This window comes from Megalobrama amblycephala, linkage group LG8 (assembly GCF_018812025.1).
Source record: "Megalobrama amblycephala isolate DHTTF-2021 linkage group LG8, ASM1881202v1, whole genome shotgun sequence".
Classification (NCBI taxonomy): Eukaryota; Metazoa; Chordata; class Actinopteri; order Cypriniformes; family Xenocyprididae; genus Megalobrama; species Megalobrama amblycephala.
The window spans coordinates 11,536,958-11,553,569 of record NC_063051.1 but is presented as its reverse complement, the minus strand read 5'-3'; the positions used below and the strand labels follow the sequence as shown (position 1 = coordinate 11,553,569).

At 35.9% G+C, this 16,612-nt stretch overlaps 2 protein-coding genes across 3 annotated transcripts; both read left to right on the top strand.

Moving 5' to 3' along the window:
• The first annotated feature begins 318 nt into the window (after positions 1–318).
• On the top strand, positions 319–6,748 carry zranb2 (zinc finger, RAN-binding domain containing 2). 2 transcript variants are annotated; one of them, XM_048199260.1, is made up of 10 exons: positions 321–609; positions 1,159–1,211; positions 1,876–1,984; positions 3,304–3,386; positions 3,503–3,579; positions 3,723–3,872; positions 4,105–4,259; positions 4,793–4,870; positions 5,409–5,561; positions 5,776–6,748. In XM_048199260.1, exons 1-10 carry the CDS (start codon positions 554–556, stop codon positions 5,828–5,830), a joined length of 969 nt encoding a protein of 322 aa, XP_048055217.1. In that variant the 5' UTR covers positions 321–553; the 3' UTR covers positions 5,831–6,748. The 2 variants fall into 2 exon arrangements, with proteins under 2 accessions (XP_048055216.1, XP_048055217.1); XM_048199259.1 differs by having other exon boundaries at positions 319–609; positions 5,409–5,868.
• Positions 6,749–6,893: 145 nt separating this feature from the next.
• ptger3 (prostaglandin E receptor 3 (subtype EP3)) lies at positions 6,894–16,087 on the top strand. Its single transcript, XM_048199258.1, has 2 exons — positions 6,894–8,632; positions 10,090–16,087. The coding sequence occupies exons 1-2, from the start codon at positions 7,778–7,780 to the stop codon at positions 10,444–10,446; spliced, it is 1,212 nt and encodes a 403-aa protein (XP_048055215.1). The 5' UTR covers positions 6,894–7,777; the 3' UTR covers positions 10,447–16,087.
• Positions 16,088–16,612: the final 525 nt, after the last annotated feature.

Below are 16,612 nucleotides of genomic sequence, written 5' to 3'. Positions count from 1 at the left end.
CAAAATATTTTATCTTGTTTGTTATTATATTTGTATTCTAATTCTATTATTATTTATGAGGCTCTACAAAAATTAAGGGCTCATAATTAAATATGCTTTGAATGTGTAGGGTCTATTTTTGGCATGTTTGATGCGTCTCACGTAGGCTAGTTTAGACAAATTAAATTGTCTTAGAATTAGATCTAATTAGACTTCATTGCACGTATGTAATGCTAATAGAGGTCGTGCCGCTGCACGTCAAGTTTGTGGCTGTGGCTCAAAACCTAGCGAGTCGCCTACGAAGGCAGCATCACTTGGCGTCTGAAATCCGCCTATCGTGTGCAGAAATTGCCCAGGGAGGCAGCCAATTAGATTTTGATACGCAACCCATGGTTGTCTTTCGGTGTAGCAAACGTTCTTCCCGCATACGCTCTTTCACACTCTGAAAAGTGTTGTTTTTGCCTTACGTTTAATGTTGAAACTCGATAGTGTTGGTGTATTAAACGCATATTAATACTCATAAGGTGTTCTCCATTTCTCTGGCGGATTGTGGCGGGCAGCTGAGAGGACGAACATGTCGGGAAAGAGTTTTCGCGTTAGCGACGGGGACTGGATCTGTCCCGATAAAAAGTAAGACTTGATCTATAGTGATTTATTAAAAAGCCTAATTATGAATATATTTGCAGTTCTTTAAAGCCAAAACTTGTGGAAAATCAATGTTGGATGAGAGAAGCCCACATGCTACTGTTAGCATAGCATTTGTTAGCTTCAGCGTGCGTTTGTAGTGTGTGAATGGGGCCTGTAAACGCCATTAAAAGCGTCATTTCGCACATTTAAATGTTAAACTCATTTCTTGCCTCTAAAACACTGCCAATCAAATACTTTTGAGAGTTGCACGCTCATTATTCTTTGATTAAACATATAGCTAGTCAGCACAACAGATGTTTGCGCGAGTCTGCTAACTGCCATTATATCGTCTACATTAGAAACTGCAGTGCCCTTGGGCTATTTTTGTGAAATGTTTCTTTAAAAAAAAAATCAATTTGTCTGTGTGCACCACTGAAGCGTCTCACGATTGCTTGAAAGTGTCTGAGGTGGCCTGTTCATTGCGTGAATGAATGTGAAATGATGTTTATAATGTCTTGAGACCTAACATGTTTTATCTTTGTAACATCTAAGGTGTGGAAATGTCAACTTTGCTAGAAGAACGAGCTGTAACAGATGTGGCAGGGGTGAGTGAGTTATACTTCCGTGGATAGTCATTACGTTTTGTATATTAGATGCGTCATAACAAGGAGTATCAATACACTGTGTTTAAATGCTTACAGTTCTTTCTTAAAGGCTTAGTTCACCCAAAAATTAAAATTCTGTCATGAATTACTTACCCTTATGTTGTTCCAAATCCTTAAGACTTCTGTTCATCTGTTCATATTTAGAAGTTATTTGTAATGAAATCTGAGAGATTTCTGTTCTTGCATTTCCTGCAAGTCTATTCTCCCTAAACTCTGATGGTTCAAGGAATTCATAAAGAGATTGTAAAAGGAATCCAAAATCAATGTTTATGTGTGAATAAAAGTCTTAAAATCTCTTTGTCATATAAAGCCATCATGTCTCGTTAGAAAACTTGGGTTAAATTGCTCACTTCATAGGAATTTATTTTATGATCATCTTATAAACATTTTGAACTGTCAGGGTTATGGGTGAGTAGACTTTCAATGGCGGGACATAAATATTTGATTTCATTTAAAAATATCTAAATTTGTGTTTTGGAAATGAATGAAAGTCTGGATTTGGAATGACATGAGATTGAGGAATTGATAACAGAATTTTCATTTTTGAGTGAACTGTCCTTTTAACATGATTACACTAATTTGTAAACTTATACTCTTTAAACAGAAAAGACAACTGAAGCAAAGATGATGAAAGCAGGGGGTACAGAGATTGGAAAGACCCTCGCTGAGAAGAGCAGAGGTCTCTTCAGTGCAAACGACTGGCAGTGCAAAACGTGAGTATTGAGCTAATGTCTTAATTACACGTCCAACGTGCATTTTAAATGTGACGTTCAAGTAAACCATTCCTTCTGACTCCTCCATAATTTACTTCTCATTTGAACCGCACACTGTTCATCTACCTAATGGAGCAGAATGAATGTACAGTGTAATGATATCTTGCCATGAAGAACAGTGAATGAATGAGGTCAGTTCATTTGAAAAAGGTCAGGTAAAAAATAACTGAACATGTCAATTTTGTGTCCCTCAGAAAAGATTTTTTGTTGTAATCCTGGACCAATTTTATGTTGCCTTCAAGTGCACCTTGGAAACTCATACCTCTGAGTCAAGCATCATGTATTCAATTTGGAAACAACATGGAAATAGCCTAAACAAAAGAATTATATTGAGAAATAAAGCCAGATATCTGCATCAAAGTTCAAAATATAAATATTCATCTGTCACTTATTACATGATACATGGTATCACATCTAAATGTGTTGTTAGATAAAGCAAACTGTGAAAGTTGAGTGATTAACTTTACACCATTTGCTACAGACTTGCTTTCAGCTAACTGATCTCTATATATAGAATATAGATGTATTATAGATCAGTGTTTCTGCAATGTTTCAAATCGACACGTCCCTTTCAACATCACAACTCAACAACTTGTGCATCATCTAGAATTCCAAGTTTCCCACTTGTAAATATCACAATGTTCTCTATTCCTGATTTCTAACACGCACTCAAAGCATTTAGCGTGGTCTTGCAGCTATCAGAGCAGAAACGAAAGCTGCTGATCATCATATGTTTTCTCTGGTCACGTTCATGTGTAAATTTTGCGAGCTTATTTCATTCATTAGATCCCTCTCCCCTCGAAGAAGTCAGGTCAAAAGTGGTTGAAAGTGGACAAAAGAGACACGAGGTATAAACGGGAATGTGTCTCCTTCATATACTTGTGATCCGCTCGACCAAAACGCATCTTAATACCAGGTGTAAACTGGGCCAAAGTCCTCAGGATTACTTAAAAATCACAGGCAGGTGTGTATGATTTGGCATGGAGCTAAACTCTGCATGACAATGGCCCTCCAGGATCAGAAATCGTAGGCTTACATTCCCAAATCCAACCCATATTGGACTATAAGCTATTTGAGACAAGAATAGACCCCCACCCCTTATTTTCTTCATAATGCACCCCTTTTCTTTCTGAAAGGACATCCAGGTCTTGTAAATAACCAAAGGGCCATATTCTGATTGTCTTGTTAATGGGTTTGCAACCCTTGTAATTCACCAAAGTTATTAATTTCTGAACTTGTTCTTGTTTCTTTAAATCTAGGTGTGGCAATGTAAACTGGGCCAGAAGATCAGAGTGCAACATGTGTAACACTCCTAAATATGCCAAACTGGAGGAAAGGACAGGTTTGTCTGTTCAAATAGAATGCTAGTGTTTTGTGTTTGTTTGTTTTTTTGCATATTGATGGCAATGTTTTGCCATCATTTTGGTTTATGCCATATGCTTGATGCATGTCTAACAGGATACGGTGGAGGATTCAACGAGAGAGAGAATTTAGTCTACAATGAGCGAGAGGAATCCGATGGCGAGTACGATGAGGTCAGTGGAGATTTTTATATTTCATGAGTTCTTGTTATTAATAATAAAGAACAGATTTGTGTCATTTGTATAGCACAATACATGTCATTTACTAAATGATAAATGAACTTGAATTTTAAACATTTTGTTGGCCTTCTGGACAGTTTGGGCGCATAAAAAAGAAGTATCGTGGGAAAAGTAAGAAGGACGTTGAAAAGAAAGAGGAACCAAAAAAAGAAGAGAAAAATGACGAAGGTGAAGATGACGAGGATGACGACGATGAAGATGGAGATCTTTCAAAATACAAACTTGATGTAAGAGATTTTTCTTCTGTAGATCTGTGTTAGTGGTCCGATAATTTGTTGATTTTATTAGATATTGATCACACTATAAATTTAATTACTTGTTAAATGACTGCAGTCATAAAAATTGAATTTGGAAAAAAAATTGTAAAAGAATGCAGTGTGAACAAATCCTCTGAGCTTTAGCAGATTTATGAACCCACTGTCATAGTTTTTGATGTGCTTTTTATTTTTACCCTATTAGGATGATGATGATGATGATGAAGAAGAAGAAGACGAAGATGATGCAGATTTGTCCAAGTACGATTTGGATGCTAGCGATGAGAAGAAAGGGAGTCCCTCTGGCTCCTCACGCTCATCTTCTCGCTCTTCCAGTTCAAGTTCCCGGTCTAGGTCCAGGTAAAAGGGTACAGGTCAAGGGTAACTCCAGGCAAATGTCAGTATCAGCTCAAATCTTTATTCAAATCGTATCATGTTAATCTGTTTTAATGTTTAATTTCTTTTTCTTTCCCTTTTTGTTTTCTTTTAGTATTTTTAAAGATATTTTGTCTTTTTCAACTGCATTTTTGATTCTGACATGATTAGCATAAAACTTGCTCTTTGACGAAAGCAATCATGTAAATTCAACGCTATGCAATTTATAAGTAATTCATGCTATTAACACTACTTAAAGGGTCTAAAAGCCATAGAAATTGTTTTGGCAATATTAAATGAAACAAGATGTCTTTATGCACAAAAAGACCTTTTATGCAACCCTCAATGATGATGATTAAGTAGTTATTTTTCTGAAAAATGTCAAAGCTGATCTTTCTTTTTAACACTTGTCATTTGATAAAGATTCTGTTCTTGGGTTTTTTATCAGAGGGTCTTTAACTTTCTCAGAAAAATTGGAAATTAGTGGTGTTTTTTTTGTTGATGCCGGTGTTTTGCAGATCCCGGTCCAGGAGCTCATCCAGTTCCCGATCTCGATCTCGCTCTCGCTCTCGCTCTCGCTCCAGGTCCAAATCCAGGTGAATGAGGTCACATGCACTCTCCAGGAGAGAGCGTGTGTGTGAACAGCCAGTGGCTGTAGTGAACTTTTTGTCCTTCTGAGTCCGAACAGAATTCGACTTTAGATCACTGTTTAAAAAATAATAATAATAATCAGAGAGTGCTGTCAGAGGAATGTTTGAACAGGATTTTTCGACTTTTTGTTCTCTGCATAGGTGTCAAAAGCTTGTGCTTTTTTAAGATGTGCTTGTTTGGAGCTGTTGAATATTCAGTGTCACAGGTCTCAATTTATCCGATAACACTGTGACATCTGACAGGCAATTAGAGCTTCAAGTTGTACTGAAACTCTTGACAGGTTCAGCTTTGTTCTTTTGAAAAGTTCAGCTGGTCAGACCCGCAGCTTTGGTCTTTAAGAAGTTGTAGTATTTACTGTAGTATTTAGAGGGCTGCGGATGGATGTTTTCCTACCATTTCAGTCCCTTTGGTAGTGTTATTATTGTAATCTGTCTAGCGATATTTGTTGACCTCATGTGAATGCTTATTTATCCCCTTTGAAAGATCCAGTTCCAGATCAGGAAAAGGCTCGGCTTCCTCAAAGAAGAGGTCTCGTTCCCCTTCATCATCGCCTGAGGGAGGCCAGAAGAGGAGTCGTTCCAGGTCCTCCTCTGCGGGCCGCAAAAAAAGACGCGCACGATCGCACTCGTCTGAAAGGTTTGGTGTAACACATGGTGTCCTGGATACCAGGCGTCCTTCTGCATTATACACAGGGCTCAGTGCTAATACAGTACATTATTGAAACACAAATGTGACACAAATATGCTTTTCTCTGTACAAATCTTTGTTTATTCTTTGTTTTGATATCAAGAACCAAATCACTTAATCAGGCATGTCTTTCTCCTTGTCTCTTTCTTCTATCTCTCTTTAGGCGCAGAGGCTCATCCGGATCATCCCACTCTGGCTCAAGCTCAAAACAGAAATGATTAACACAAGAAACAAATCTTTCTAAAACTGCATGTTGTTTTTTCCAACTCCAGTTTTTTTGTGCTATTGCAACAACCCAACTGTTTGAATTCACATTAATTTCCATGAAAAAAAAAAACCTTGCACACATGTTCACTTAACAACTTCTCAAAAGTTTTATTTTCTTCTTTTTTTTTTTTTTTTTTACATCTAGCCAAATCTTTCAACAGTATAACTCAAGGTGTCTATAGTGTAAGTGGGTTTACAGAGAAACAACTTTAAGTCTGTGACTGTATAAATGGCACATATCTCCTAGACTTCAATTTATGTGAATTATATTGCAGAAATATTTTTATCCATCCATTGTCAGACATTACTGTAGTCCAAAAAAGTTTATTAACAGAACATTTGTTGATTTAAAAAAAAAAAAAAAAAAATACTCCTTGGATGCTGGTTTTACAGTTCTTTTGTGATGTGAAACACAAGAAATGTTGATGGCTTAAACATTATTTAACCATTATTTAACCACATCAGCAATGCCAGCATCTGAAAGTTATAGAGATTTTCCTCTGAGGCATAACATTGCCTTAACTAATTGTGCGTTAAAGGTAAGTATGGGTTTTTTATACTTTGTAGAGTTTTGTTTTCTTCTGGTAAGACAGATGAAATGTGAAAAACTTTTTCTTTTCTTTTTTTTTTGTCCTTTTTGTTAATTTTATGATTCATCACTTGTGGAATTAAGAAACGTTTTAAGTGGACAAACTCAAATTACCGATAACGTAAATTCCTGATTTTCTTTTTTTTTTTCTGTGGTAAAATTTGGAACATGTAATCTGAAATATTCAGCCCCTTCTGACGTATGAAATATGAAAATGTTTACTGTTCATTAACATGACTTGACAGTGTAATCAACATGAATAAACACTTGTTAATCTGAACCTTTTGTTGGCACTGTTTTTGTCTTTCCATATTTATTGTATTGGCAGATGTTGTGATGAGGAAATGTTCTCTTCCTAATAGGCCTATGTGCTCCTTATGTTATAGGACTATTTCTGCCTCATTTTCTTGTCTTTTATGTATCTATTTATTTACTGAGTCATTTTTAACTAATCGCAACCTATAAAGGCCGATGTTTTAAACATACAACGCTGCTACTTGTGGTGAATTTTAGTGATTGTGAAATAACATACTCAAGATTTTTAATTCACGTCCTTGGCTTGTCTATTTTATAGAATATTTGTATTATGAGTCCGTATGAATTTTTGTTAACAAGCAAAAATACACCTTCACTGCGGTGACTGATGATTAGCTGAGAATCGTTTCTCGTGCGCTAGGTGGCACTTGTTGCGTTCAAAACCGTCTGTGAGCTGCTGGTTCAAGGGGATCATCGTCTAATAAGACATTTAATAATGAATATTTGTCTCTTGTTTAGAGATTTGTCTATCATTAAAGTTATTTTTGTGTTGCTTTTAAAAGTTAAGCGATCGTTAAACCTAAAATCTCCTTGAGAAATTTCGAAAAGTTCACCTTCTACAACGCTTGTCTAACTACATTTGGTGAGACGAGCCTTTTAAAAATTCCTCCGGTCAAAAAGAAAGAATGTGTTCCCTCACCCTAAGTTGAAGGTAAAATTTCCTGTTCTTTTTTTATTATTTGTTTTTTGAAATACCCAAACCGAACAGCAGAAACAAAAAAATGAACTGAGTAGCCTAGCACGTGTAGCCTATCTATAAATATTAAAACAATATTTTTGATTAATAAAATATATATTTTTAAAAATATTGCACTATTTGTCTGTTGTCTTTCTCAGCATGTTTCATATTTCCATAAGGGTCCCGCCTCTGTGTTTATAGCGCGCGCTCGGACAGCAGAGCGCACAAAGTGAGACAGAAGTGAGGCAGACTTCACTGCGGACTCAACCTGTTTCAAAGGGCTACTGTGGCCATGAACACGCTCCCTGAAAAAGGATGACATCCAAATGTCAGTCTGCAGATGTTTTGCCACAGAACCTGACTGCTGGAACCATGATGTGGGAGAAGAACCTCTCCAAATCTTCGCAGGACAGCACGGGCAACAACGCCAGCTGTGGCTCCGTGTCCGTCTTTTTCCCCATCACTATGATGATCACTGGAATGGTCGGAAACTCTCTCGCGATGTTGCTAGTTTCTAGTGCATATAGAAAAAAGGAAAACAAAAGGAAGAAATCCTTTTTGCTTTGCATCGGCTCGTTGGCGTTAACTGATCTTTTCGGCCAACTGCTTACAAGTCCGATTGTCATTTCGGTGTACAGAGCTGATCTGAAATGGAAGCGCGTGGACCCATCGGGAACGCTCTGCGCGTTCTTCGGGGTGTGCATGACCACTTTTGGCTTGTGTCCTCTCTTTTTAGCCAGTGTCATGGCCATTGAGAGGGCCTTGGCCATCACTGCTCCTCACTGGTACTCACATTACATGAAAACCAGCGTGACCAAGCAGGTTCTGGTCATCATTTGGTGTCTAGTTTTGATTTTTGCCTTATTGCCCATTGCTGGGGTTGGGAAGTACACTTTGCAGTGGCCAGGCACTTGGTGCTTCATAAGTACAGGTGACAAGGACGTGACGGGAAATACGTTTTTTGCCACGACCTTTGCAGCATTGGGGATATTTTCTTTACTGGTTACTTTGTCTTGTAATGTTGTGACCATCCGTGCGTTGGTTACACGTTGCAAAACGAAGCCAAGCTCGACCCAGTCATCCAAGCAATGGGAGAGGTTAACAACAGAGACTGTTATTCAGTTGATGGGCATTATGTGTGTGCTGTTGACATGCTGGTCACCTCTATTGGTATGTATCCTATCAGCTTTTGCCAGACACGCTTACTGTAGATATCAGATGGAAGTTCGAACCTAAATGTGCCCAGCTACAGAAAGCCTCTATTTATTTTAGAAAAGAAAAAAAACAGAATATATGAATTTCTATGTTAGGGTGAGCTCAATAGGCCAGCTGTTTTACTATACTGCACATGTTGGAGGGCTACTTGTTGCCATTATGTTTTTAAGCATTCATTTGAAATTAGTTAATGATTCCTGTGACTTTAAGATCTATTCAAAAGACTCTTTTGTCAAAGAGCTGCTGTTATGATTTGACATTCTGCAAAAATGTCAGTTTTTCCTTGTTACGTAATTTCATAAACCCACACAGAATATGCAAATTCATATTTTGTAGAATGGGGTGAAGCTTTATGTTAAGACTGATGATGATAAATTGCAGATATTTAAATTCTATACAATGTTCCCTAAATAAATAACACCCCGAAAACTAAAATTAACCATTGCAAATGCTTCATGTGAGTTTGGGCATCACAATGTTATTATATGCAGTATTTTGACATCATTACATTTAACAGTGTTTCTGAATTATAAGTGTTTTTAAATATTAACTTAAGCGAGCGTTGTATGACGCCAAAGGTAATATAAATGTAAAATTAGGGGAAATAGATTACAGCACAATTATTTTAGTCAATACAGCAATATATTAAAATTATATTATTTTAAAAATAATAAATATAAAACAAGAATACTAAACTTTTATTGTTAACTGAAAACATTATAAAATTAGACAAAATATTTAATAAACAACCCTGCAGGGGTATAAAACTTTGTGAATCTGAGCAGTCTTTGGAAGTCTATAAGCACAAACATAAGAATTTTTCTTAAAGGATTAGTTCAGTTCAGAATTAAAATGTCCTGATAATTTACTCACCCCCATGTCATCCAAGATGTTTATGTCTTTCTTTCTTCAGTCGAAAAGAAATAAGGTTTTCGAGGAAAACATTCCGCCTACGTCACACGTGACCTTTCTAACATGATTGCGTAATGCGTGGCGTATCGCAGAGATAGTCCAAGAGGAGCATTTGTGGTTAAAAAGTATATACATTTTTTATTTTTTTATTTTTATAGATCATGACTGATTGTTTCACTAGATAAGACCATTATTCCTCGTCTAGGGTCGCGTACAGCCCTTTGAAGCAGCATTGAAACTGCAATTTGGACCTTCAACCTGTAAGTAGCTGTTGAAGTCCACTATATGGAGAAAAATCCTGGAATGTTTTCCTCTAAAACCGACTGAAGAAAGAAAGACATAAACATCTTGGAAGACATGGGGGTGAGTAAATGATCAGGAAATTTGAATTCTGAAGTGAACTAATCCTTTAATTCTGAATTAAAAAAATATGTAGAGTAAGACTTTTTTTATCATTCATATAATATGCCGATTTTGGTGTGTCTCCTTCCTTTCTGCAGGTCCTTATGTTGAAGATGATCTCGACCCACACATCCTCCCATCAATGCAATTCTGCTGCTGTATCTCTCTCAGCCCAGGACTTACAGATGGACTGTAATTTCTTTCTCACAGCCATACGTCTGGCCTCGCTCAATCAGATTCTAGACCCGTGGGTTTACCTGCTCCTGAGAGAGATTCTCCTGAGGAAGTTCTGCCAGGTGGCCAGCGCAGTATCCAGGTGCTCACTGGACACACAGAAGGAAACTCGGTGTCATCTCGATGTCCTAAATAAAAAGGCCGCTCAGAATGATAATGTTCACAAAAAGTCCCTGAACGTGGACAACAGTAACTTGAATGGGGGCCAAGTGGAACAGTGACTTGACAGTGGTACAAAAACTGAATAGGAATAAAATGACAAAGGGTATAATCACCCACGATCAGAAAAATAATGAGATTCAAACTTTCTATGGATTGTTGCATCGGTGTAGGGTGATGTCAGCACTCTACCACACAAACGCATCACTTTTGTGTCACTGTCACAGTCAACACATTCAAAGGGATTTTGTTTAGAGTTACTCAGCAAGTGAAACAAAATGGCAAGACCTTAAAGAGTTCATCCAAAAATGAAAAATCTGTCATTAATTACTAAATTACTCATCTTCAGAACACAAATTAAAATATTTTTGATGGAATCAGAGAGGTATCTGACTCCTCCATAGAGAATGCAGTCAGAATTTTCATTTTTGGGTAAACTATCCCTTTAAAATGAGAATATACAGGGTTCCCACTGACATGGAATAACTTAAAAATATCATGCAAGATAAAAAAAAACAAAAAAACTAGGTAAGGTTAGAAATTATTTAGTGGTACATACCCATTTATGTCCAGCTCCAAATTATTCCGAAAATATTTTGATTAAAAATGTAATGGTAACAAATTGTTCAAAAGATGTGGGAATCCTGCATATACAACAGCAATATTAGCAAATTAGATTTGATTAAATGACACCGAAATCATAAACTGATGTTTGCCAGCTCCCATGGAGACTGGTTATTTTAAACTACATTCAGTATTGGTACTATATAGAAAAACCCTTTTATTCACATGCCAACTGCAAGACAAAAAATTGAAGGAATATTTCTTGACATTAATTTATGATCTATTATGTAACATTTCAGAGCTGTTTATTTTGCAGTAAAGCACTGAATGGTCTCAAATACCTCTCACTTTGAATATTTTCACACATTTTGAAGTCTCATAAAAACTCTAAACTTTTATTTCATTTTAATGTGTGCATTTCTCAGTGCCAAGCTCTTTTTGAGGCTGATAGCTATAACCGTGTGATTATGTTTAATTGAATTCCATGCTGGAGTTTTTCAGTTGGATTCCTGAGCGAAGTTAATGCAAAAGTGAATGGCTCTAATTCAATAGTATGTTGAGATGCTTCTGGCCTTGGAACAGCTCCTTTCAGAATGTTAATTTTAATAGCCAGTTCTCATTTTTTGATGCACAAGTGCCTCAAGATGCTGCATCTTTTATGCGCAATATTCTTGATAACATCAGTTGTGATAATAAACCAAAAGCCTTTAAAATTCAAATGGAAAGCAATTTCAGCATATTATGTTGAGTCATTCATGGAAACTGTTGTTGTAAGGAGGCCATTAAAGCTTTGTCCTTTCCTTATTCTGCATCCTTTTAGTGGTACATTATGTAACATTTGAGGTATAGGTTGACTTTGTGAAAAACATTGTGCAGCTGTTTTATATTTCTATTGGCTGCTAAGATAGCATGCAGTCATTTTTGTTTGTTGAATTTTAATTAAACATACATAAATTATTGACAAGGATGATAAAAGCTAATTGGGCCCTTCAGTTGCACATATGTAATCATGCATCGTACTGAGTGTGACTGAACATCATCTAAGCATATTATATGTTTGCGCTGTGCAGTTGGTTATTGTTTTAGAGGACCCATGGTTCATCAGTTATGCTAAACAGCAGGTTATATTCATAGGACTCTGCAAATACATTTGTGATGTTTTATACGATTAGTAATTTGTTAAAGGAATTTATTGTCAAAAAAAAAAAAGCCCTGTCCTTACAAAATATGTGTGCCTTTGTGCTTCAAATTCTTTGAAACCAGCGTAAATCCATAGAACATGAATTTACACCCTTCCGATTAAAAAAAATTGAGCGAGGAAGGTGTCAAAGCAGTTTCTGGGAAAAGGGGAAAGGCAATAATGTATTTTTTAGAGGTCAGAGCTCCATGAAATCAGTCAATGTGAAGAGGTGGTGTGACCAGTAAATACATTTGGAAGATTGCAAGAAATTACTAGTATTCTGTATCCACCAAAAAGAGCTTTTGGCAAATCCAAGTAATAACCTCAGAGAAAACCCTGATTTCTGCTCTGGAAATTTTATGGTATTTGCAAGAGTCAATAGTTGTCAGTGGAAGCTGGAATACTTTTGTAAATGGATTGAACATTTGACATATGCTCTCAAGCAGTGATTACAGAGTACAATTAATGAATCTGACATGGGACCTAATTAATAGTGAAATGAACGTGGCTCGGGCTGCACTGTCAGACGCCTAGTCGTGATTAACTTGCCGTTGTGCACTTGGGTGGCTGCTGAATAGGGCAATGGAAAATTGTATGATTGTATAATATTTCATAGCTAAATTAGAAGTCCCGGTGCATCATGAGTACAAAGCGGGTCTGTGATCAGCTCACATGTGCATTGAGGTGATAAACAAGGTCTGACTTGTGACCATTCAAGTGCTTTCTGCATATGAATGTAACTGTTAAATCTAACATCAAAGCTGTTCAGAACATTGTATTTATGTTGCCAAAGGCATAATATCTGAGTTTCTTTCATATAGAAAGGTTTATTTATTTTATCACCCTATACAAACCCATTTATTTCTGGAGAGCTTTTAAGGTTGGATAAGTAAAAAAAAAAAAAAAAAAACACACACACATCTGTTCATCACAGAAAGCTAATGTATGTCTTCAGAAGAAATATATAATTAATGCAAAAATTGTATGGACTACTTTCATGATGCTTTCAAATCCCTCTTCTTTGTTATTGCATGAGGGGGAAAAGATCCATCTTTGTAGAGATGAGAAAAAAATGCACCCATAAGTGAGAAAGAAAGTCCTGTGAATTTGGAATTGTTCCGTTATTTTATTATCTAATGCAAAGCCATGTACAGTTTTCAAAGTGTGATTGAGTATCAATAGTTCTTGTGAGTGGAAGTACAGAACACAAGATGAACCATTGATTTATCTGTATTTATAATTCATTGTAAATGTGCAGGCAATAAGAGCTGCCAGGTTTGTTTGCATGTTAAGCCACCAGCAAATCATTTTGAATCATAACCCACCTGTGAATGTCCTCATGCCAGATGCCAAATCACAAATGCCACGAAGTGTGGGAAGTCTGCATTAAAAACAACAGGGTTTCATGAATGTATTACAAGTTTTACATTTATTTATGTTGTAAGACAGTGACAGCTCTGGCTGTGAACGGAGTCCCAGAGCTGTACACGCTAAGCTTGTATCAACAGATGGTCGTGGTGCTGCTTGTTTGTTTTTGATAAGAAATGTTTGCATATGCTTGCAACTGTTTGACATGTCTGCTAACTGCTCTGATGTTCTGCTCTGTGCCTCTAAAGTGTATCATTATTTGATTCTGTGCTGCCTGTGTTTTCCATTCACCGGGATGGACTGCGTTTCATGCCATTATCATAATTTAATCGGGAAGGAGGTTGGGGTATACCAAAGTGCTTCTGTAATAGTAAGCACCCCCACCCACATTTTGCACAATAGCCAGAAGTGGTTTGAAATGGTTGAAATGTTCTCCATCAATTGTGCTGCTGAGGAACGATTTCAAATGAATATTTTGTTCAGGAACTTGTTCAAACCATTATTCTCATAATACATCTAGTATATAACCAGTCGCTGATTCATTGTTGTTATTTGGCTAAAGGGGAAATGACTTTGACATTTTCTGTCCATCTATATATTAACATTGAAAAACGCTGTCCCTATTGATATATGGAAAAATGACGAGATAAAACAAAAAATAAAGAACACAACATGAGTAGCATAACTCATCAGAACTGATATTTGCATGTCTTATTTGGGGCCGTTCACAGAGAATGTGTTTTTGCATTAAAAAGCGAGACGCCGCACAATAGTATACAACTTTGTACATAGTGCTGATGAATGGGAAAGAGGGCAGGGTTTCAAGATGTGCTTGTAAAAGTTTTCAAAATGCTGCTCTCTTGCACGAGACGCTGAACGAGCGGTCTAAGAACCGGCCCTTATTCTCCTTGATTTGTTGTATTCATGACAGTTCATTTAAAAGGACCAAAACTGAACATTCTGTCATCGTTTACTCACCCTCATGTCTTTCTTGACATTTGCTAGAATGTACTTTTGGTGTTTCACGCAAGAAAGGAAGTCATACGGGTTTCAAAAGGCATGAGGGCAAGTAAATAATGACAGGATTTTCTTTTCTTTCTTTTTTTTTAGGTGGATATTGCTTTAAATTGACATTGCAAATTCAACAAGAACTCTTTTATAAAGGTTTATGTGAAAGTTATGTTTATATTTAAATCTTATATTTAAGTCTTTCTTGAAACTGGATTCAAGTCCATTGGAGTTTTAAAGAGGTCAAAAAACTCCTTGACATTTTGTTCCCAGAGGTTCACAATCAGACAAGACTTGTTGATCATGTGATGACCACTATTTATGTAACAATGTCTTGCATGTGCTAACAATTTTTGTGTTGTGACTAAGAGTTCACACACATATGTATGTACTATTTATGCTTTGTTCTTTCTGGGGTTTTTCTTTGTAACTGTTTACATTTGTGCTGAGAGCATTTTCCATTAATTACAGAATTGTTATCAGCATTGTTATCAGAATTGTTGTCTTTTGTCTCAGTGTTAATGAGTTTGCCATTGCAAAAAAACAAAAAAAAACAAGACATGACAGTATCCCCTCTGACCGTCTACAAATCAACTGCAATTATTTAATCAGTTCACTGCAATCTAAAATTAAATGAGATTTAATGAGATTAAAGGGGATCACATGGGTTGTTTTCATAAATAATTACATCATTTGAGTAATTATCATTAATCTTGTCTCTAAAAGCAGTGTAGCTGAAATATTTGGATGTAGTATAAAAAATCAAAATGTTGAATTCTTTTCAAAAATGTTCACATTATTTGTTGATCATTTTGTAATTTTAATTTAATGCAGAGAGATACATCTCTACATGTATCATAGGAACATTATATGATCCTTTTGAAAAGGAAACAAAAATGCGTCACAAGATAACAGACCAAGAGGCTGTTCAATCCATTAGTGGCTATACTAAAGATCTCTTTCAATACTGCACAACTAATGTGCATAATGGCTATCTGGCAGTCTTGTTCTCTGCAGTTGTACATGTGCCAAGATGTCTGGCAGGAATCAATAGCGAAGACATTCTAAGATTCTTCAATTTTCATATTAAAGTATTGAGAGTTGTTATCAGATGTTCAAATAAAACTCATACACGTTTTCATTATTGCATCAAAATACATCCAGAATTTCTTATTCCATTTTTGTTAATGAAAAAAGTATGAGATTAATACATTTTTCCCAAAAAAATGATGATCACAGATGTTTCAGGATGCAAAGACGTAAAAATGTATTCATTATTTGTTCAGTGGGTGACTATAAAAACGTTAACTTAAATGTTAACCCCAAATTAAAACTCTGTCATCAATTACTCACCTTCATCCCATTCCAAACCTGTAAGACTTCCATTCATTTTTGGAATATAAATGATATTTGTTTATACAAAAATTCATAAAGAGTTTATTTGATGCACAAGCTATGAAAACCCCTTCTAATGCGCAACATGGGTCAAAAATGACCCGTATTCATTTCCTATGTAATTTCAATCATGGTTGAGTGTTTCTTTGCTGAATCTTTGAAAGAAATGTATTTTATCATTCATTTATTCCAGGTATTCCTTATATATCTTGTTTTTGATCGTCAAAAATCATGTTCATTTTTTCTTTCTTACTTTATAAACAAACACAGTTTTTGTATGTCTACATCAATTTTACACACATGGGTCAAAAATGACCCGTATTCATTTCCTATGTTATTTCAATCATGACTGAGTGTTTCTTCGCTGAATCTTTGAAAGAAATGTATTTTGTCATTTATTTACTCCAGGTATTCATTAAATATCTTGTTTTTGATTTTCACAAATCATAGCTTTTGTATCTACATAAATTTTACACACATGGGTCAAAAATGACCCATATTAGAAACCTTTGCAAATTTTTGCAAGTAGGAACATATTTACTACAGACAACTATTCATCCGCCACACATTTCACATCTCAACATGGCTGCTTTTGTATATTTTATAGTTGAAAGTCATATTATATTTCATATAATAGGCTATATATTATATTTCATAATTTTTATTTTTTGACCAATGCTACTGGTCACCTTTTACATCTATCAGTGTTCCTA

Coding starts and splice junctions, on each gene's coding strand:
- zranb2 (XM_048199259.1), top strand. CDS start 554: ATGTCGGGAAAGAGTTTTCGCGTTAGCGACGGGGACTGGATCTGTCCC. Junction 610..1,158: donor TGGATCTGTCCCGATAAAAA/GTAAGACTTGAT, acceptor GTAACATCTAAG/GTGTGGAAATGTCAACTTTG. Junction 1,212..1,875: donor CTGTAACAGATGTGGCAGGG/GTGAGTGAGTTA, acceptor CTCTTTAAACAG/AAAAGACAACTGAAGCAAAG.
- ptger3 (XM_048199258.1), top strand. CDS start 7,778: ATGACATCCAAATGTCAGTCTGCAGATGTTTTGCCACAGAACCTGACT. Junction 8,633..10,089: donor CATGCTGGTCACCTCTATTG/GTATGTATCCTA, acceptor TCCTTTCTGCAG/GTCCTTATGTTGAAGATGAT.